Source organism: Crinia signifera, chromosome 7, assembly GCF_055691185.1.
Source record: "Crinia signifera chromosome 7, ASM5569118v1, whole genome shotgun sequence".
Taxonomy (NCBI): Eukaryota; Metazoa; Chordata; class Amphibia; order Anura; family Myobatrachidae; genus Crinia; species Crinia signifera.
Window position 1 is genome coordinate 4,881,783 of NC_139223.1, and position 24,404 is coordinate 4,906,186.

At 42.0% G+C, this 24,404-nt stretch overlaps 1 protein-coding gene across 1 annotated transcript; it reads right to left on the reverse strand.

Moving 5' to 3' along the window:
* Positions 1–343: 343 nt before the first annotated feature.
* Positions 344–1,234, reverse strand: LOC146020893 (taste receptor type 2 member 40-like). The gene has a single exon (XM_083154477.1). It carries the CDS (start codon positions 1,232–1,234, stop codon positions 344–346), a length of 891 nt encoding a protein of 296 aa, XP_083010603.1.
* Positions 1,235–24,404: the final 23,170 nt, after the last annotated feature.

The following is a 24,404-nucleotide window of genomic DNA, read 5'->3' on the forward strand; positions in this document are numbered from 1 at the left end:
GTGCTGAGCGATATGTGCTGAGCGGGGCTTTGCTTATTGTTTACAGGCAGAACCCCGTGATCTAGCAGGAAAGCTTGTGCAAGCACTGTCTATCTCTGCAGGCGATAGCAACATGTGGGACCGTGCATCACCATCGCCCAGGTCAATACACACGAAGAGATCAGTGCTCCAATTCTAAATGATCTAGTCAGATTGGAATTGGGGCTATACATATATATATATATATATATATATATATATATATATATATATATATATATATATATATATATATATATTCATAGATATAGCTAAACAACAATTGTGAGTATAATATATGCAGAGAAAACAACTTTGATCCATTTCAGACACACAGGGGAATTATCATCCGTGTTAAGGATTGCTGTAGTTTAGGATTACCATGGATTAGGATGGCAGACTGGACAGCACTGAAGGAAAAGAGAATCATCAAACATATCCAGTATCCCCAACTATTGTTAGCAAGTGTGTCCAGTCCAACAGTTACCAAAACAATAATTATAAATATATAGAAAACAATGAGATACACCATGGTGTACACAGCACGCGTGTAATCTTTCTTATTCGTGTTGGCAGATTCTCCCATGTTCCGCTTCACCTGCCGGTCGTACATCTTGAGGTACCCAGTGCTGCTGGCTGTGGCTGCTACTGCAACAAGGACGGGCAGAGAGGTGAGAATTAGGACAATGTTCATTACACTGAGATTGGATGATGAGGTTCCATTTACTATGGTTATAGATGAATTCCGCTGTGTTGGTTGTTGGGGGACAATAAGAAGTGATAAAAAGCTTCCACAAAGAGACAAAACTTCTGCTGTTAGAATCATCCCTGTGACAACTGTACCAATGTTCTTCCTCGCCCATGCCAGAACGCCGGACCGGACATCTACGATTTTTACCAAATAGAAGAAGCTCAGGCTGGCCGTGAGCCATGAGCTGGAGGTAATGATGTACAAGGTTGAGTAATCGATAATGCGACAAACATAAATTAGAGTAAACAGCTGTGGCCACATTAAGTTCATTAGAAGGTTTGCAGACATTATTATTGTATATAATACATTAGAAATGCACAGAGAGATCAGGATGATGTTGCTGGTGGTGATATTGTTCCTCCTGCAGCCAGTGAGTGAGAATATTATAAAGAAATTGGGGAATAATCCAGTAACAGCCTCAAGTGCTAATACAGCCAGCAATGCCTCTATAGTAGGGTTATCCATCCCAGGAGATATCTAGCCGTCTATAATGTCCGGTATGTATGTACCTTGGGAAATAATGTCAGATACAACTCAGTGACACCTGTAGATGTATCTCGTCCAGTTGCTTGCTCTGTGTAGAAGACAGCGTCTTGCTATTTCCTGACCTTGTAATATTGGCCCTAATTTGCCTGCATGCAAAACTAGGACATATAGATTTACAGGGTAAAGGATGGCCTTCAGTAGCTGTATGTAAATGGTGCTGTTCCTGCTTTACACAAATACTGACAAAGATAAATGTCCTCGTATAGTTTATGCTAAATGTCATTTTATTACAATTTATGGTAAAACAATTGTCCCACAAGGAGAAGAGAGGAAAGATGGAAGAAGCGGTAATGATACTATCTGTGCCAATTCTCATTTGTTTAGTAACAAAAGGCAAATAAAAAACTGATTTACATGGAGTCAATAAAATGAAAAATGGGGCGACTCTATCACCCACCCTTGCCACCAGCTATCCTTTCTAGCTTTGTGGGATACGCGTCACAATGCTGAGCAGCCTATTGGAGTGAGGAAAGGTACAGCTGCCAATATTGTAATGGTCTGATGTAGCTGCAGCATAAGATGTGGAGGGTGTAATGGTCTGATGTAGATGCAGCATAAGATGTGGAGGGTGTAATGGTCTGATGTAGATGCAGCATAAGATGTGGAGGGTGTAATGGTCTGATGTAGATGCAGCATAAGATGGGGAGGGTGTAATGGTCTGATGTAGATGCAGCATAAGATGTGGAGGGTGTAATGGTCTGATGTAGATGCAGCATAAGATGCGGAGGGTGTAATGGTCTGATGTAGATGCAGCATAAGATGTGGAGGGTGTAATGGTCTGATGTAGATGCAGCATAAGATGTGGAGGGTGTAATGGGTGAGATGCAGTAATGTGTAAATAGTGTGCAAACCTCCGACAATTAGTTTTCAGGGGTTTAGCCATGCTCGGCAAATTCACCAAGCTCACAATGCAATAGAATACACGGTTTGGTGCAATGCCATCTTCACAGTGGCGGTGACCTATAGTAGACCATGGGCACCTCCATGCTGTGACACATCTAACCGGATCCTTCCCAGCATCCCCCTCAATGTGCGTTACTTGACGCATGTGCAGATAGAACGCTGGGTCCTAACCCCAGAAGTCATATCATGATAATAGACGTGTCTTAACGCATGGTAACGGTTGAGAACTCAAACCGCCAGGTTCTGGGATACAATGTGTTATATTTGGAGACCGGCACAGGATATTGCAAACAATGATAAGCATTTATTTAATCTTATTACAACACCCGGTGTATATACTGTATACTGTACTGCATACTAGCAACAATCCAACAATTAAATTTAAATCACTATATGCTTTTGACTTAAATTTGATATGTGACACACGCAATAGAAATAAAAAAAAATATTTTATGAACATATAATTATAGGAAGTAGAAGAAGAAGGGAGAAGGGGGGAGAAAATTGAGAAAAAGGGAGAAGGAGAAAAAGGGAGAAAAAAGGAGAAGAAGAAAAGGGAGAAAAAGGGAGAAAAAGGGAGAAGGAGAAAAGGGAGAAAAAGGGAGAAGGAGAAAAAGGGAGAAGGAGAAAAAGGGATAAAAAGGGAGAGGGCGAAATAGGGAGAAAAAGGGAGGAGAAAAAGGGAGAAAAAGGGAGAAAAGGGGAGAAAAAGGGAGAAGGAGAAAAATTGAGAAGGAGAAAAATGGAGAATGAGAAAAAGGGAGGAGAAGAAGGAGAAGAAGAAGGAGAAGGAGGGGAAGAAGAAGAAGAATGAGGAGAAGGAGAAGAAGAAGGAGGAGAAGGAGTAGAAGAAGAAGAAGGTTGGAGTCAGATAACATGACTGTATGGTATTTTTTTTGTTTTTGCTGTTCTTCAAGTGTTTTCTATTATATTTTATTTATTAGAGATTTGTGGTGCATGACTGTAGGTTGCAATACTATAGAATGACCTACCTGCACCAGGGATATAGATAAGGTCATATAAGTAATTCAGGGGTGACCTTTTTGTACTAAAGTATTATAATATTTATTGGTTTTTAATTTGCAATATTGTTCCCAGACTTTTGTTACTAGACTTTTTTCAGTGTATATATATACAGATGGGTCATTGTACATCCTTGCTGGCGGGTCGCCAGAACGTACGCGCTGGCGACCCGCCAGCAGCCTCGCCAGCGAGGAGACTGAGACGCGCGTGCGTCTCACGCGCACGCGCGTCTCAGTCTCCGTCGCTAGCGTGGCGGAAACCCTGTCCGTCTCCGCCTCAGGGAGACGGACGGGGTTAGGGGGGGGTTAGGGGGGATGCGGGCAGGCGGCGGGGACCCCGGGTTACCGCCGGCAAGCCGGCGGGGACCCGGGGAAACGTTTGGAAGCGCCGTCGGAAGGGGGCGCGCGCGCCTCTCGTGCGCGCGCGCCCCCTTCTCACGATCGCCATGGCGCTGGCGGGGGATGGCGGCTGGCGACGCCAGCGCCATCCCCAGCAAAGATGGACCGTGACCCATCTGTATATATATATATATATATATATATATATTTAATTTAATTAAAGCAAAGCGTGTATTAAGTGCACTTAAACCTTGACAAAGGGGTGAATGATACCCCGAAACGTTGGTTTGCTTTAATACACGCTGTTGAAAACCCTTGGAGTGCCGCTGTCTGTTCCTTCCTATGAGACTACCTGTTTGTTCCAGAAGGCACCCAGGTACTGAATCCCAGCTGAGGGAGTGCCAGGCCGTCTACCTCTCTATATATATATAATACCACGTGTAGGTGTCACTCAGGCCAATGATAAAAGACAGAAGCAGCGTTTACTTTATCAACGTTTCATTTTCAGAACGAAAATTTCATCAGGATACGAGCCAAAAGAAGTGAATGAGGTGCTCACCTTATACCCCCCGGTACAGTATGTCCTGATGTCATCACCGTGCGTCCCGGGGCTACCCGACCGCCGGCGTCGCCTGTCCGCCGCATCACCGCGTCAGCGGTGACGTCATGACGCCATCACGCTCCAGCCGTGGTCACATGACTGGTCCCCGGACCGTGCTACGGGACAGGAGTATGCTGTAACCAAGGAGACAATAATAAACAAAAATAACCAAAGTGCAGGTGCAATAAAGACATAGAAAATAGCCTGTAAATCATGTGACTAGAAATATATCCGTGTCACCGATAAGTAGATATGGAGGCCCTAGTACTGAGACTAAAGAATGATGTCCAACCTTAGAAAAAACAAGATAAGGGTACTGTCTCATTTAAGCCTTTAGGGTGGATTACATTTAAGCGGTGAATCCACCTTGCCTCACAACGTAGCAAGGCTGCACCCCTATCGCCACCCCGAATGGATGGTTTGACATGGTCGATCATGCGATAGCGTAAGCTTGGTAGACTATGCCTAGCCTCAACAAAATGTCGGGCAACCGGCTGCTCACTAGTACCAGACACAAGAGCAGCTTTAATAGCCGAGCGGTGCCCTGCCATCCGCTCTTTGAATTTTCTAGTGGTCTTGCCAATGTAGACAAGACCACAGGGGCACAGAATTTGATAGATAACAAAGCTGCTTTCACATGTTAGATGGTGTCGAATCTGATATGTATTACCATCATGTGGATGATGGAACTTGTCACCTGTAATTAAGAATTTACACGTTGTGCATGCACACTTAAAGCAACCCCATCTATTTTGCTGTAAAAAAAAATTTGACGGGGGGTCCCTTTGCCTGCTATATCTGATTTAACTAAGATGTCCCTTAGATTTTTTGGTCTTGAGAAGCAAGGTAACAATTTGGTGTTTTCTAACCCTAATGCTGGATCTGACTGCACTATGCGCCATTAGTTTTGGCAATTTTATTAATTTTTTCTGAGTGCACATTATACTGGCATACCCATGGAATTTTAGATGTCATGTTGTTCTTTTTCTTCTTCACTGATTATCGGACTAAGATCCAGAAACAACTGTCTGAACCAGGCGTGTACATTAAATTAAAAGGAGATCCTACTCCAATCTTCACCAGAGAACTTCGTGAAGCATTATTATTTGCGAAAGATGCTGCCATTATCACGGAAGAAGTGTTCGATCTACTTATCCCTCAATTCCCTTTGGTGCCTTTGATCTACACACTGCCCAAGGTTCATAAGGGCCGATAATATCGGCCCGCGGGTCATTGTTCCAGCCCACTTCAGTTCTCCTGGATTCTCTCTTACAGCCATTAATTACTACTCATCCCCATTTTTTCTTAGATACCACGTCACTGTTGCAGAAATTGTTACAACTTGGACCACTGCCTGAAGAATTATGGCTAATTACAGCTGATGTTTCAAGTTTGTACACAGTGATTCCACACAATGAAGGGATCATGGCTGTGAATAGACCTTTGGGAAATATGATGAGGAATCAACATCGATTATCATAAATTTGCTGGAAATCATCCTAACAAAGAACTTTTTTCTTTGATGGATGGATGCGCTATGGGTTTCTCGGTGGCGCCGACATATGCGAACATCTTCATGTTCGAAGTTGAAGACGAACTCTTTTTCAAACCCACAGATCTCTGATAACATCTCTTTATTCACAAGATACATAGATGATCTGCTTATTTTTTGGTGTGGCACAAAGGAGGAGTTTGACACGATCATGCAAACCCATAATAACAGTACCAGTCCTGTTAAATTTACATATCAGATGCATCAAACCAACATTGATTTTTTAGATGTTAGAATCTCTGTAGAAGCTGGTAAAATTGACACAACGGTGTTCATGAAGGACACCGACTGCAATACTTTTTTGCACAATCAAAGTTTTCACCCTACTAAATTTAAACTGAGTCTACCGTATTCGCAGATGCTGCGGATACTACGTATCAATAGCAATATTGATACAGCCTCCACCCAAATTGATGATTTAATCATACGATTTGTTGAGAGGGGTTACCACTTACGTGATCTGCTAAATACTAAAACTAAGGCACTTTCAATCCCACGTGAACAGTTGTTATCTGGTAACACCAAGAAGAAAAAGAACAACATGACATCTAAAATTCCATGGGTATGCCAGTATAATGTGCACTCAGAAAAAATTAATAAAATTGCCAAAACTAATTGGCGCATAGTGCAGTCAGATCCAGCATTAGGGTTAGAAAACACCAAATTGTTACCTTGCTTCTCAAGACCAAAAAATCTAAGGGAAATCTTAGTTAAATCAGATATAGCAGGCAAAGGGACCCCCCCGTCAAAAAAATTTTTACAGCAAAAAAGATGGGGTTGCTATAAGTGTGCATGCACAACGTGTAAATTCTTAATTACAGGTGACAAGTTCCATCATCCACATGATGGTAATACATATCAGATTCAACACCATCTAACATGTGAAAGCAGCTTTGTTATCTATCAAATTCTGTGCCCCTGTGGTCTTGTCTACATTGGCAAGACCATTAGAAAATTCAAAGAGCGGATGGCAGGGCACCGCTCGGCTATTAAAGCTGCTCTTGTGTCTGGTACTAGTGAGCAGCCGGTTGCCCGACATTTTGTTGAGGCTAGGCATAGTCTACCAAGCTTACGCTATCGCATGATCGACCATGTCAAACCATCCATTCGGGGTGGCGATAGGGGTGCAGCCTTGCTACGTTGTGAGGCAAGGTGGATTCACCGCTTAAATGTAATCCACCCTAAAGGCTTAAATGAGACAGTACCCTTATCTTGTTTTTTCTAAGGTTGGACATCATTCGTTAGTCTCAGTACTAGGGCCTCCATATCTACTTAATATATATGATGTTGCTGCCCTCTCCCGCTATATCATCTGTATAGTTTTTTGTACATATTCTTAGGTAATTAGTTCTCTTGTATTAGGACTTTATAGATGCATTGGCTATCCATTAGGCTTTGATGCTACTGTAAGAATTTTCATAAGTATAATATCGGTGACACGGATATATTTCTAGTCACATGATTTACAGGCTATGTCAATGTTTATTAAGATATGAATTGCCATGCATTACAATGTATTTCATGTATTTTCTATGTCTTTATTGCACCTGCACTTTGGTTATTTTTGTTTATTATTGTCTCCTTGGTTACAGCATACTCCTGTCCCGTAGCACGGTCCGAGGACCAGTCATGTGACCACGGCTGGAGCGTGATGGCGTCATGACGTCACCGCTGACGCGGTGATGCAGCGGACAGGCGACGCCGGCGGTCGGGTAGCCCCGGGACGCACGGTGATGACATCAGGACATACTGTACCGGGGGGTATAAGGTGAGCACCTCATTCACTTCTTTTGGCTTGTATCCTGATGAAATTTTCGTTCTGAAAATGAAACGTTGATAAAGTAAATGCCGCTTCTGTCTTTTATCATTGGCCTGAGTGACACCTACACGTGGTATTGTATACAGCTCCCTTGTCCTGGTTACCGGGGAATTGGTGGGCACCGTATCTAAGCTACAACATTGGAAGAGTGCCGGCTATATGCTTATATATATATATATATATATATATATATATCTCCATACATCTTAGGCGGCACTCTGGTGTCTTTCACAAGAATTTAGACCCACACAGGTTTCATCTAGATCTTTCGAGATTTTATTCTCATCATCAGGATAAAAAAACTTTCACATACATGCAATATATAACCACATCCTAGTGAACATACTCCTCCTCCTCAGAGGGTGTGAAGGTTTAATTAAGACACCTGTTGAAATAGGTGATGCAATATGTATTAACACTCATAAATGAGCATACAATTCCAAGTGCATATAAATACAAATATCCAACATTTACATAAAATAGCAATACATGATAAAAATAGAAAAAACACATCTACAAAAATACACAAACACACCAAAAAGATATATGTCACAGTGTTTACAATGTTACAGCAACTTATAGTAGTTCCAATCCCACTCAAAGGGTTACATCATGGAAATGTCCTCCAGTGACCCCTGTTGGACAGAAAGGATTATTGTAGTTATAAAGATTAAATAAGATACACTAGGATCATAAAGATCAGAATGAACCAACCTTAAAGAAATGCATTAAGTCCTATACTTTCGTTCAATCCTATAGGTGATAATGTTTTCAAAGAAAAAATCCATTTATATATATATATATATATATATATATATATATATATATATATATATATATATATATATAGAAACGGAGGGGGGGGGGGGTCCGGCAGCTCCACTTAAATCACTCCTCGGCGGGTGCCTGCTTGCAGCTGGGACACAGCTATATAACTCCAATAGACACGCAGCACTCCAGCCTTGAAAAAAAAAGTGCTTTTAATTGTCACAGCACAACACAGCAACGATTCAATACCAAATGTATTTTCCTCAGGCTAGTGCATACAAAACAAAACTGACCTTTTATTACAACCACGCGCCTCCTCCTCAGCGTGGACGCCGGAATTCACTGGCACACACCAGTGACGTCACAGAGCATCGCCGTACTCCGGCATATGCAGCGTGTGTAGGTTGTCATGGTGACACCCAGTAGACGCTGCTTAGAGCGGTGCTGGGTTGACAAGTTTAAAGTGCAAATAGTGCTTATATATAATATACAATGAAAAACTGGTACATAGATAGACAAACATAAATACACGCTGTTGAAAACCCTTGGAGTGCCGCTGTCTGTTCCTTCCTATGAGACTATATATATATATATATATTCATTCATTTATTTGTATTACAGTCAGAGAACATATTGTCTTTGGAGATAATGTAGGGAGTTTACTAATCACAAAGACAATAACACAATTTATATGTACGATTTATCCATCACATAGTCCTGGCCTCATTATCCCCCTATCACCTGTCACTAATGACACTAAATAGAGGCTGCTAGGGCTCATTGCATTATATGCAGAATATGTGTGTATATATATATATATATATATATATATATATATATGTAAAGGGCATGGACCTGTGCGCCAGGTGTGATCTCAGTATAGTCCACCAGTAGACAATAACCTTGTATAACAACAAGGGGAGGGGGCACCAAAGTCACTTATGGACCTGCAGCTGCTTCACTCTCAGGGAGGGACTCTGGAATCCACAGAGTAAGGCAAATCTAGAAAAGGGCAGAGAGAAGGCGCTTCATGGTGCAGTATAGCTTTAAAAACATTTATTGGACAAGTAGCAAATCCAGGCACAGGCAAATGGAGACTCGTACCACAAGTAAAAGCACTGTGGACTGGGTACCACACGGTTTAAAACAATAGCCACAGGCTAAGCTGCTCACACTTCTGCGCAGGACCAGGATCCACCGTAAACACCGCTATGCTGGCTTGCAGGGAGGTATGCAGGGGGTATCCAAGGACCAAGACAGCTGATGTGAGGACAAAGGAGCGTCGTAGGCCACGCCCTGACGCGTTTCGTCACATAGACTTCGTCAGAGGGCGTGGCTAGTACGAACGCTCATCAGGTTTAAATAGGGATAAAGTAATTAATCAATAAAACCCACCCATTAGCGGCATTGGATGCCGTTCTGTGATGGGCGTGCACACGCGATACGTAGTGCACGTACCTCCAATGACGGAGAGCCAGGTATAAAGCCAATAGGAGGGGAGACGCGTCGTATGAGGCGCCCGGCCATGAGTGGACGGCTATGGTGTAATCCGGAAGACGTGCATGTGACGCGTCAGATGATGCGCACTGCACGTGAACGCCGAAGAGACGCACAGGTATAACGTCAGGTGACGCGCATCGCGTCAGATGACGTGGAAAGCAGCAGGTGCCGTCTACCAGGGCGCATGGGATATAGGCGTAACATAACTAGGAAGGGGGCCGGACCGGACATACGTATGAAGCGTCAAATGACGCGCACTACGCACTGCCGTCGGACAAACATATGAGGCATCAGGTGACGCGCATCGCGTCAGATGACGTGAAAAAACGTACGGTGCCGCGTCACAGGGCATAACCCGTATCCCAGGACGCCTGTATACCTAGGTGACCGGAATTAAAGGGGAAATACTTTTTTTTTAAAAACAGATGGACTGGAAAAATATATATAAAAATATAAGTGTATGGGGCCCAAATCTGTATAGGCATCTAAGCCTACATAGCACATGGCCTGGAAGGGCCAAGTTTTTATTAAATGGAAATGAGTTCAACATAATAATAACCTTCATAGGGGACACATATAAGGAAAAATATGTATAATATAGAACATATAAAAATGGAAGTACTTTAAATTATTAAACCACCTGATAATGAAGATGGCTAAAAAAAGACAAAAATGTTAGATTATATTTTATATCAAACTAGCAAGCAGCTGACAAAACCTATGTAAAAAAAGCACTGCATGTGAGCAATTTAGCCCGAACTTTACAAATAGGACATGAATGATAAATATGCTAAAACATACGCAAAAAATGACAAACTAAGAGACATTACATAAAATCAAATAGTCAAAATGCTCTAACAAAAGAGCAATAATTAATAAAATATGCTTACTTAAAGGGAGACAATAAAGTAAGCCATATCTAAAAAGTAACATTAAGGGTACGAACGGCAAAGTTTTGGGTTCTCTATTGGTTGATAAAGGGAATTATCTCATAACCCTCGTTAAGACCCATAGGTGCCAAGGTGTTTAGTTTGAGAATCCATGTGGTTTCACGTTTTAGCAGCAGTTTCTCATGGTCACCTCCTCTCTTACTAATATGAACCAATTCAATACCTTTGAACTTAAGAGACCTTGGATCACAATTGTGGGCTTCCTTAAAGTGCCTAGGAACGCTATGATTAAGCACTCCGTGCTTGATGTTACGGAGGTGCTCAAGAATTCTAATCTTGAGACACCTCTTGGTCTTGCCCACGTATTTTAAGCCGCAGCCACAAGTTAAAAGATAAATTACAGATGTTGAATTACAATTAATAAATTCATTAACTTTCAAATCTGTGCCATCAATAAGAGGGCCCTTCTTCATGTATTGACAAACCTTACAATGTGCACATGGAAAGCAACCCTTGATAGTAAGAAATGTGTCAGTAGGGGCTCTTTCATCAATTTTCTCTAGCTGACTCTTAGAAACAAGTGTTTTGATGGTATTGGCTCTACGAAAGACCATCTTTGGTGCATCAGAGATGTGGCCTTTGAGAATGGGATCCAATTGGAGTACACCCCAATGTTTCCTAAAAATTCCCCTAAGTTCTTTCTCATGTGTGTTAAATTTGGTGATAAACATAGCATCATTAAGATTATTAGAGGAAGATGCTGGTTCGCCACTTTTTGGCTGGAAAAGCTGTTCTCTATTGAGATTACGTGCCCTCTGGAGTGCACCATGAATAATCCTAAGAGGATACCCTTTCTCCGTGAACCTCTTTACATAAATAAGTGCTTGTTCCTCAAAAACTGTGGTATTAGAACAATTCCTGCGCAACCGCAGGAATTGGGAATAAGGAATATTATCCTTCCAGGCCCCCAAGTGGCAACTGGAATATTCCAAATAGCTGTTAGCATCCACAGCCTTAAAAAATGTGGAGGTCTGGATTTTCCTCTCACGAGGGAAATCATTCACGTCCAGTATTATATCCAGAAATTCAATTTTGGTTTTATTGAAGGATGAAGTGAACTTAAGGTTGTAATTATTCACATTCAATTGAGCAACAAATGTCTCAAAAAGGGCCTGGTCACCATTCCAAATGATGACAATGTCATCAATATATCTTTTTATTAGAATGACATTGTCCATCAGGGTGCCTATGAGGGTGTTGGTCTCCCATTCCGCCATATAAAGATTGGCTAGGCTAGGCGCACATATAGTGCCCATAGCCGTGCCACACGTTTGCAGGAACCAATCACCAAGGAATTCAAAATAATTAAATTGTAACACAAACCTCAGACATTCGCAAATGAAGTCCCTTCTAACTTTAGTGATGTTAGGGTCAAGACTTAGACGCTTCTCCACAGCTGCAATGCCCTTATCATGGGGAATGCTGGTATAAAGGGCCTGTACATCAATAGTTGCTAGACCAAAACCCTCTTTCCATTCCACATTATCAAGAAGTTGTAGAAGATGAGATGAGTCACGTACATAGGTACCTATACATGGCACATATTTTTTAATAAAAGTGTCAACATATTCAGAGATACGACAAGTGAGTGAGCCCACCCCGGCGACAATGGGACGCCCAGGGGGGGGCACCACCCCCTTGTGTATCTTTGGAAGGTGGTAAAACGTTGCCAAATTTGGGGTGGTGTTTAGCAGATATTTAAATTCACTACTACAGATAACTTTTTCGTTAAATCCCTTTCTTAGGAGAACCTCTAATTTTACCAAAAACTCTGCAGTGGGATCACCGATCAGTTTTGTATAAGATTCAACATCTAAGAGTAATTTATAGGCCTCTGCAATATACACATCTCTATCCAATAGCACCACACCGCCGCCTTTATCGGCGTTCTTTATAACGATGGTTTTATCCATTTGTAAATTCTTTAAGGCAACACTTTCATTATGGCTCATGTTAGATTTCACAGTGCCCCTTTCATTTAGTTTTGAAAAGTCCTTTTTCACCAATTCTGTAAATAGATCAATGTAGGGTCCCCGTGACTCGACTGGATAAAAGGTACTTTTAAGTTTGAGATTGGAGTTTAAAGGATTAGTCTCTTGGGTGACCCCTTGATCTACCACAGGTCTGCGTAAAAAATGACGCTTAAGGGTAAGTTTGCGTGCAAACAAATTTAAGTCAATTTGGAGGTCGACTTTATTAGCGCCTCGTGTGGGTGCAAAAGATAACCCTTTCTGTAACACAGCTATTTCATGTGTATTAAGGGACCGTTTGGAAAAGTTGAATATACCCCTGTTTTGAACTGAATGAGAGTCTAGGGACGGTTCCTCACTATTTCTATTGTGGAGGGTACCTATTGAACCATCCTCTGTTTCGGCTCTCTTCTTGGATACTCCTTTTCCTCGGTGTCCACGAGTCGTCTTTTTACGCGAAGGGGCGTTCTGTTTGGAGTCGACATTATGAGATTGTCGCTCTGGCCTACCCCTAAAAAATCAACATTATTAGGACGAATGACATCAAATCTGTTTTTTTGGGACCATCTATCAGACTGATTGTTGGTAAATACTGGTTCACCCCAACGACGTTTAGGGTCATGGTTTCTGTAGTTAGATTTCTTGTTTCTATAGGGCACCTGTTGCCACTCCTCATTGTTCCTTACCTGTGGTCTTGAGCCACGTCTATCCCGGAACTGAGGTTGAGTATGGGTCACAGGTGTTACAACTCTTGCAAAACCATGACTCTGATTACGTCTTTGTTTTTTAAGAGAGAATTGGGGATCAGGCCTCCGAGGGGCCACTGGATCCCTCGCTTGAAAAGTTTGCCAGGATCTGACTTTGTCATTTACATAATCCGTACGATCACGGGCAAACTTTTTTTGTTTATTTTCAATAATTTTTGTTTCTATGGTAGACACTTTTTTATCTATCTCCAATTTTGCCGATGCAAGGGCTTCTTTGGAGCAGGCAGATTCTAACGTAGGAACCAGTACCGAGATTTGTTGTTCAATCTCTTTAAGCGTTTTCTTTTTCTCCACAATGAGTAATCGTATAAGAGATAAGGAACATTGATCGAGAATGAGATTCCATTCTTTCATAAACGCTTCATTATCTTTACTCACAGTGGGATTTTTTAACAATCTCAAACCCCTGGGTATTCTACCACATTTCTCATAACTATCGAGACTTTTAATGTCCCACCATGCTTTAGCCTCTTTTATGAGAAGGTGTTCGAGGTCATTCAGGCTTCCACCATTGGTATTAATAACAGTATTATTTTCAGATACAAGTACATTGTCATCAAATATCCTATTACACTCTTGTGAGCGTTTAAGGTTAAGCTCACTGCCTCTAAACATCTTTATGCAGAGTGCAGTAACAATACACTTAATGACAGTCGGCCAGAGAAAGACACAAGGCAGCAACAGGACACAATAGGATTCAAGAAGACACACAACAAATTGTAAAGGGCATGGACCTGTGCGCCAGGTGTGATCTCAGTATAGTCCACCAGTAGACAATAACCTTGTATAACAACAAGGGGAGGGGGCACCAAAGTCACTTATGGACCTGCAGCTGCTTCACTCTTAGGGAGGGACTCTGGAATCCACAGAGTAAGGCAAATCTAGAAAAGGGCAGAGAGAAGGCGCTTCATGGTGCAGTATAGCTTTAAAAACATTTATTGGACAAGTAGCAAATCCAGGCACAGGCAAATGGAGACTCGTACCACAAGTAAAAGCACTGTGGACTGGGTACCACACGGTTTAAAACAATAGCCACAGGCTAAGCTGCTCACACGTCTGCGCAGGACCAGGATCCACCGTAAACACCGCTATGCTGGCTTGCAGGGAGGTATGCAGGGGGTATCCAAGGACCAAGACAGCTGATGTGAGGACAAAGGAGCGTCGTAGGCCACGCCCTGACGCGTTTCGTCACATAGACTTCGTCAGAGGGCGTGGCTAGTACGAACGCTCATCAGGTTTAAATAGGGATAAAGTAATTAATCAATAAAACCCACCCATTAGCGGCATTGGATGCCGTTCTGTGATGGGCGTGCACACGCGATACGTAGTGCACGTACCTCCAATGACGGAGAGCCAGGTATAAAGCCAATAGGAGGGGAGACGCGTCGTATGACGCGCCCGGCCATGAGTGGACGGCTATGGTGTAATCCGGAAGACGTGCATGTGACGCGTCAGATGATGCGCACTGCACGTGAACGCCGAAGAGACGCACAGGTATAACGTCAGGTGACGCGCATCGCGTCAGATGACGTGGAAAGCAGCAGGTGCCGTCTACCAGGGCGCATGGGATATAGGCGTAACATAACTAGGAAGGGGGCCGGACCGGACATACGTATGAAGCGTCAAATGACGCGCACTACGCACTGCCGTCGGACAAACATATGAGGCATCAGGTGACGCGCATCGCGCCAGATGACGTGAAAAAACGTACGGTGCCGCGTCACAGGGCATAACCCGTATCCCAGGACGCCTGTATACCTAGGTGACCGGAATTAAAGGGGAAATACATTTTTTTTAAAAACAGATGGACTGGAAAAATATATATAAAAATATAAGTGTATGGGGCCCAAATCTGTATAGGCATCTAAGCCTACATAGCACATGGCCTAGAAGGGCCAAGTTTTTATTAAATGGAAATGAGTTCAACATAATAATAACCTTCATAGGGGACACATATAAGGAAAAATATGTATAATATAGAACATATAAAAATGGAAGTACTTTAAATTATTAAACCACCTGATAATGAAGATGGCTAAAAAAAGACAAAAATGTTAGATTATATTTTATATCAAACTAGCAAGCAGCTGACAAAACCTATGTAAAAAAGCACTGCATGTGAGCAATTTAGCCCGAACTTTACAAATAGGACATGAATGATAAATATGCTAAAACATACGCAAAAAATGACAAACTAAGAGACATTACATAAAATCAAATAGTCAAAATGCTCTAACAAAAGAGCAATAATTAATAAAATATGCTTACTTAAAGGGAGACAATAAAGTAAGCCATATCTAAAAAGTAACATTAAGGGTACGAACGGCAAAGTTTTGGGTTCTCTATTGGTTGATAAAGGGAATTATCTCATAACCCTCGTTAAGACCCATAGGTGCCAAGGTGTTTAGTTTGAGAATCCATGTGGTTTCACGTTTTAGCAGCAGTTTCTCATGGTCACCTCCTCTCTTACTAATATGAACCAATTCAATACCTTTGAACTTAAGAGACCTTGGATCACAATTGTGGGCTTCCTTAAAGTGCCTAGGAACGCTATGATTAAGCACTCCGTGCTTGATGTTACGGAGGTGCTCAAGAATTCTAATCTTGAGACACCTCTTGGTCTTGCCCACGTATTTTAAGCCGCAGCCACAAGTTAAAAGATAAATTACAGATGTTGAATTACAATTAATAAATTCATTAACTTTCAAATCTGTGCCATCAATAAGAGGGCCCTTCTTCATGTATTGACAAACCTTACAATGTGCACATGGAAAGCAACCCTTGATAGTAAGAAATGTGTCAGTAGGGGCTCTTTCATCAATTTTCTCTAGCTGACTCTTAGAAACAAGTGTTTTGATGGTATTGGCTCTACGAAAGACCATCTTTGGTGCATCAGAGATGTGGCCTTTGAGAATGGGATCCAATTGGAGTACACCCCAATGTTTCCTAAAAATTCCCCTAAGTTCTTTCTCATGTGTGTTAAATTTGGTGATAAACATAGCATCATTAAGATTATTAGAGGAAGATGCTGGTTCGCCACTTTTTGGCTGGAAAAGCTGTTCTCTATTGAGATTACGTGCCCTCTGGAGTGCACCATGAATAATCCTAAGAGGATACCCTTTCTCCGTGAACCTCTTTACATAAATAAGTGCTTGTTCCTCAAAAACTGTGGTATTAGAACAATTCCTGCGCAACCGCAGGAATTGGGAATAAGGAATATTATCCTTCCAGGCCCCCAAGTGGCAACTGGAATATTCCAAATAGCTGTTAGCATCCACAGCCTTAAAAAATGTGGAGGTCTGGATTTTCCTCTCACGAGGGAAATCATTCACGTCCAGTATTATATCCAGAAATTCAATTTTGGTTTTATTGAAGGATGAAGTGAACTTAATGTTGTAATTATTCACATTCAATTGAGCAACAAATGTCTCAAAAAGGGCCTGGTCACCATTCCAAATGATGACAATGTCATCAATATATCTTTTTATTAGAATGACATTGTCCATCAGGGTGCCTATGAGGGTGTTGGTCTCCCATTCCGCCATATAAAGATTGGCTAGACTAGGCGCACATATAGTGCCCATAGCCGTGCCACACGTTTGCAGGAACCAATCACCAAGGAATTCAAAATAATTAAATTGTAACACAAACCTCAGACATTCGCAAATGAAGTCCCTTCTAACTTTAGTGATGTTAGGGTCAAGACTTAGACGCTTCTCCACAGCTGCAATGCCCTTATCATGGGGAATGCTGGTATAAAGGGCCTGTACATCAATAGTTGCTAGACCAAAACCCTCTTTCCATTCCACATTATCAAGAAGTTGTAGAAGATGAGATGAGTCACGTACATAGGTACCTATACATGGCACATATTTTTTAATAAAAGTGTCAACATATTCAGAGATACGACAAGTGAGTGAGCCCACCCCGGCGACAATGGGACGCCCAGGGGGGGGCACCACCCCCTTGTGTATCTTTGGAAGGTGGTAAAACGTTGCCAAATTTGGGGTGGTGTTTAGCAGATATTTAAATTCACTACTACAGATAACTTTTTCGTTAAATCCCTTTCTTAGGAGAACCTCTAATTTTACCAAAAACTCTGCAGTGGGATCACCGATCAGTTTTGTATAAGATTCAACATCTAAGAGTAATTTATAGGCCTCTGCAATATACACATCTCTATCCAATAGCACCACACCGCCGCCTTTATCGGCGTTCTTTATAACGATGGTTTTATCCATTTGTAAATTCTTTAAGGCAACACTTTCATTATGGCTCATGTTAGATTTCACAGTGCCCCTTTCATTTAGTTTTGAAAAGTCCTTTTTCACCAATTCTGTAAATAGATCAATGTAGGGTCCCCGTGACTCGGCTGGATAAAAGGTACTTTTAAGTTTGAGATTGGAGTTTAAAGGATTAGTCTCTTGGGTGACCCCTTGATCTACCACAGGTCTGCGTAAAAAATGACGCTTAAGGGTAAGTTTGCGTGCAAACAAATTTAAGTCAATTTGGAGGTCGACTTTATTAGCGCCTCGTGTGGGTGCAAAAGATAACCCTTTCTGTAACACAGCTATTTCATGTGTATTAAGGGACCGTTTGGAAAAGTTGATTATACCCCTGTTTTGAACTGAATGAGAGTCTAGGGACGGTTCCTCACTATTTCTATTGTGGAGGGTACCTATTGAACCATCCTCTGTTTCGGCTCTCTTCTTGGATACTCCTTTTCCTCGGTGTCCACGAGTCATCTTTTTACGCGAAGGGGCGTTCTGTTTGGAGTCGACATTATGAGATTGTCGCTCTGGCCTACCCCTAAAAAATCAACATTATTAGGACGAATGACATCAAATCTGTTTTTTTGGGACCATCTATCAGACTGATTGTTGGTAAATACTGGTTCACCCCAACGACGTTTAGGGTCATGGTTTCTGTAGTTAGATTTCTTGTTTCTATAGGGCACCTGTTGCCACTCCTCATTGTTCCTTACCTGTGGTCTGAGAGTGAAGCAGCTGCAGGTCCATAAGTGACTTTGGTGCCCCCTCCCCTTGTTGTTATACAAGGGTATTGTCTACTGGTGGACTATACTGAGATCACACCTGGCGCACAGGTCCATGCCCTTTACAATTTGTTGTGTGTCTTCTTGAATCCTATTGTGTCCTGTTGCTGCCTTGTGTCTTTCTCTGGCCGACTGTCATTAAGTGTATTGTTACTGCACTCTGCATAAACATGTTTAGAGGCAGTGAGCTTAACCTTAAACGCTCACAAGAGTGTAATAGGATATTTGATGACAATGTACTTGTATCTGAAAATAATACTGTTATTAATACCAATGGTGGAAGCCTGAATGACCTCGAACACCTTCTCATAAAAGAGGCTAAAGCATGGTGGGACATTAAAAGTCTCGATAGTTATGAGAAATGTGGTAGAATACCCAGGGGTTTGAGATTGTTAAAAAATCCCACTGTGAGTAAAGATAATGAAGCGTTTATGAAAGAATGGAATCTCATTCTCGATCAATGTTCCTTATCTCTTATACGATTACTCATTGTGGAGAAAAAGAAAACGCTTAAAGAGATTGAACAACAAATCTCGGTACTGGTTCCTACGTTAGAATCTGCCTGCTCCAAAGAAGCCCTTGCATCGGCAAAATTGGAGATAGATAAAAAAGTGTCTACCATAGAAACAAAAATTATTGAAAATAAACAAAAAAAGTTTGCCCGTGATCGTACGGATTATGTAAATGACAAAGTCAGATCCTGGCAAACTTTTCAAGCGAGGGATCCAGTGGCCCCTCGGAGGCCTGATCCCCAATTCTCTCTTAAAAAACAAAGACGTAATCAGAGTCATGGTTTTGCAAGAGTTGTAACACCTGTGACCCATACTCAACCTCAGTTCCGGGATAGACGTGGCTCAAGACCACAGGTAAGGAACAATAAGGAGTGGCAACAGGTGCCCTATAGAAACAAGAAATCTAACTACAGAAACCATGACCCTAAACGTCGTTGGGGTGAACCAGTATTTACCAACAATCAGTCTGATAGATGGTCCCAAAAAAACAGATTTGATGTCATTCGTCCTAATAATGTTGATTTTTTAGGGGTAGGCCAGAGCGACAATCTCATAATGTCGACTCCAAACAGAACGCCCCTTCGCGTAAAAAGACGACTCGTGGACACCGAGGAAAAGGAGTATCCAAGAAGAGAGCCGAAACAGAGGATGGTTCAATAGGTACCCTCCACAATAGAAATAGTGAGGAACCGTCCCTAGACTCTCATTCAGTTCAAAACAGGGGTATATTCAACTTTTCCAAACGGTCCCTTAATACACATGAAATAGCTGTGTTACAGAAAGGGTTATCTTTTGCACCCACACGAGGCGCTAATAAAGTCGACCTCCAAATTGACTTAAATTTGTTTGCACGCAAACTTACCCTTAAGCGTCATTTTTTACGCAGACCTGTGGTAGATCAAGGGGTCACCCAAGAGACTAATCCTTTAAACTCCAATCTCAAACTTAAAAGTACCTTTTATCCAGTCGAGTCACGGGGACCCTACATTGATCTATTTACAGAATTGGTGAAAAAGGACTTTTCAAAACTAAATGAAAGGGGCACTGTGAAATCTAACATGAGCCATAATGAAAGTGTTGCCTTAAAGAATTTACAAATGGATAAAACCATCGTTATAAAGAACGCCGATAAAGGCGGCGGTGTGGTGCTATTGGATAGAGATGTGTATATTGCAGAGGCCTATAAATTACTCTTAGATGTTGAATCTTATACAAAACTGATCGGTGATCCCACTGCAGAGTTTTTGGTAAAATTAGAGGTTCTCCTAAGAAAGGGATTTAACGAAAAAGTTATCTGTAGTAGTGAATTTAAATATCTGCTAAACACCACCCCAAATTTGGCAACGTTTTACCACCTTCCAAAGATACACAAGGGGGTGGTGCCCCCCCCTGGGCGTCCCATTGTCGCCGGGGTGGGCTCACTCACTTGTCGTATCTCTGAATATGTTGACACTTTTATTAAAAAATATGTGCCATGTATAGGTACCTATGTACGTGACTCATCTCATCTTCTACAACTTCTTGATAATGTGGAATGGAAAGAGGGTTTTGGTCTAGCAACTATTGATGTACAGGCCCTTTATACCAGCATTCCCCATGATAAGGGCATTGCAGCTGTGGAGAAGCGTCTAAGTCTTGACCCTAACATCACTAAAGTTAGAAGGGACTTCATTTGCGAATGTCTGAGGTTTGTGTTACAATTTAATTATTTTGAATTCCTTGGTGATTGGTTCCTGCAAACGTGTGGCACGGCTATGGGCACTATATGTGCGCCTAGCCTAGCCAATCTTTATATGGCGGAATGGGAGACCAACACCCTCATAGGCACCCTGATGGACAATGTCATTCTAATAAAAAGATATATTGATGACATTGTCATCATTTGGAATGGTGACCAGGCCCTTTTTGAGACATTTGTTGCTCAATTGAATGTGAATAATTACAACCTTAAGTTCACTTCATCCTTCAATAAAACCAAAATTGAATTTCTGGATATAATACTGGACGTGAATGATTTCCCTCGTGAGAGGAAAATCCAGACCTCCACATTTTTTAAGGCTGTGGATGCTAACAGCTATTTGGAATATTCCAGTTGCCACTTGGGGGCCTGGAAGGATAATATTCCTTATTCCCAATTCCTGCGGTTGCGCAGGAATTGTTCTAATACCACAGTTTTTGAGGAACAAGCACTTATTTATGTAAAGAGGTTCACGGAGAAAGGGTATCCTCTTAGGATTATTCATGGTGCACTCCAGAGGGCACGTAATCTCAATAGAGAACAGCTTTTCCAGCCAAAAAGTGGCGAACCAGCATCTTCCTCTAATAATCTTAATGATGCTATGTTTATCACCAAATTTAACACACATGAGAAAGAACTTAGGGGAATTTTTAGGAAACATTGGGGTGTACTCCAATTGGATCCCATTCTCAAAGGCCACATCTCTGATGCACCAAAGATGGTCTTTCGTAGAGCCAATACCATCAAAACACTTGTTTCTAAGAGTCAGCTAGAGAAAATTGATGAAAGAGCCCCTACTGACACATTTCTTACTATCAAGGGTTGCTTTCCATGTGCACATTGTAAGGTTTGTCAATACATGAAGAAGGGCCCTCTTATTGATGGCACAGATTTGAAAGTTAATGAATTTATTAATTGTAATTCAACATCTGTAATTTATCTTTTAACTTGTGGCTGCGGCTTAAAATACGTGGGCAAGACCAAGAGGTGTCTCAAGATTAGAATTCTTGAGCACCTCCGTAACATCAAGCACGGAGTGCTTAATCATAGCGTTCCTAGGCACTTTAAGGAAGCCCACAATTGTGATCCAAGGTCTCTTAAGTTCAAAGGTATTGAATTGGTTCATATTAGTAAGAGAGGAGGTGACCATGAGAAACTGCTGCTAAAACGTAAAACCACATGGATTCTCAAACTAAACACCTTGGCACCTATGGGTCTTAACGAGGGTTATGAGATAATTCCCTTTATCAACCAATAGAGAACCCAAAACTTTGCCGTTCGTACCCTTAATGTTACTTTTTAGATATGGCTTACTTTATTGTCTCCCTTTAAGTAAGCATATTTTATTAATTATTGCTCTTTTGTTAGAGCATTTTGACTATTTGATTTTATGTAATGTCTCTTAGTTTGTCATTTTTTGCGTATGTTTTAGCATATTTATCATTCATGTCCTATTTGTAAAGTTCGGGCTAAATTGCTCACATGCAGTGCTTTTTTACATAGGTTTTGTCAGCTGCTTGCTAGTTTGATATAAAATATAATCTAACATTTTTGTCTTTTTTTAGCCATCTTCATTATCAGGTGGTTTAATAATTTAAAGTACTTCCATTTTTATATGTTCTATATTATACATATTTTTCCTTATATGTGTCCCCTATGAAGGTTATTATTATGTTGAACTCATTTCCATTTAATAAAAACTTGGCCCTTCCAGGCCATGTGCTATGTAGGCTTAGATGCCTATACAGATTTGGGCCCCATACACTTATATTTTTATATATATTTTTCCAGTCCATCTGTTTTTAAAAAAAATGTATTTCCCCTTTAATTCCGGTCACCTAGGTATACAGGCGTCCTGGGATACGGGTTATGCCCTGTGACGCGGCACTGTACGTTTTTTCACGTCATCTGACGCGATGCGCGTCACCTGATGCCTCATATGTTTGTCCGACGGCAGTGCGTAGTGCGCGTCATTTGACGCTTCATACGTATGTCCGGTCCGGCCCCCTTCCTAGTTATGTTACGCCTATATCCCATGCGCCCTGGTAGACGGCACCTGCTGCTTTCCACGTCATCTGACGCGATGCGCGTCACCTGACGTTATACCTGTGCGTCTCTTCGGCGGTCACGTGCAGTGCGCATCATCTGACGTGTCACATGCACGTCTTCCGGATTACACCATAGCCGTCCACTCATGGCCGGGCGCGTCATACGACGCGTCTCCCCTCCTATTGGCTTTATACCTGGCTCTCCGTCATTGGAGGTACGTGCACTACGTATCGCGTGTGCACGCCCATCACAGAACGGCATCCAATGCCGCTAATGGGTGGGTTTTATTGATTAATTACTTTATCCCTATTTAAACCTGATGAGCGTTCGTACTAGCCACGCCCTCTGACGAAGTCTATGTGACGAAACGCGTCAGGGCGTGGCCTACGACGCTCCTTTGTCCTCACATCAGCTGTCTTGGTCCTTGGATACCCCCTGCATACCTCCCTGCAAGCCAGCATAGCGGTGTTTACGGTGGATCCTGGTCCTGCGCAGACGTGTGAGCAGCTTAGCCTGTGGCTATTGTTTTAAACCGTGTGGTACCCAGTCCACAGTGCTTTTACTTGTGGTACGAGTCTCCATTTGCCTGTGCCTGGATTTGCTACTTGTCCAATAAATGTTTTTAAAGCTATACTGCACCATGAAGTGCCTTCTCTCTGCCCTTTTCTAGATATATATATATATATATAGAGGGTGAGGTATAACAGGCACTCGTCGGACTTAGCAATAACAGGAAAACAACCGGACACAAGGGTCTTGCAGTTAGCAACGTTTCAAGCTTTACTCGCTTTTCATCAGGCTCAATACAGTACATAGCAAACAGTGATTAAATACACCTTACCTCCACCGTGCTCCCCAGTCACCGTGCACGCCGCCCGTCCAGTTCCGGGTCCGTCCCCGATGACGTCACCACGCCTACGGCGCACAGCGGCTTCGTAACCCGGCTGGGCGGGTGGTTGCCCGGCAACCTAAGACAAACAAAACATGTTAAAAAACAATGCATGAAATACACAGAGAACTATGATCATTATGCACCAGTCATGCATTACTGTGAGACAACGAACATATAGCAGGCTGAATAATATGATATAGAAAATGGCGGCATGTAAAAACACGTCTGCATATATACTAAATGAACAAAGACAAATGTACCATATACATGAGGTAAATAGAAACCAAGCAGCATAGAAATAATGCAAAAAGGGCTCAAATCCATAATGGAGATCTGAGGCAAAAGAGAAAAAATGACAAAACTAAAGTCATGGGAAAAAGACATGTGGTCGACCTAAAATGTCGACATCTGCAATCTACAAATAATCATAGAAAGCAGTGGAAGCTGCAATACTCGTTGAGGCCCGCAGGATACACCGTGTTTAAATGGTGGATCCAACGGGTCTCACACTGCAGGAGGAGTCTATCGCGATCACCCCCTCTTTGGTTAAAGGGAATTTGGTCAATTATCTTGTACCTTAGGGTCGACAGATTGTGTCCCATTTCCCTAAAATGTCTGGGGACAGGCTGTTCATTGGCCGCAGGTTTGCCCTCA

What these genes read in the sequence shown, in the direction of transcription:
- LOC146020893 (XM_083154477.1), bottom strand. Translation starts at nt 1,234, where the DNA reads ATGGATAACCCTACTATAGAGGCATTGCTGGCTGTATTAGCACTTGAG.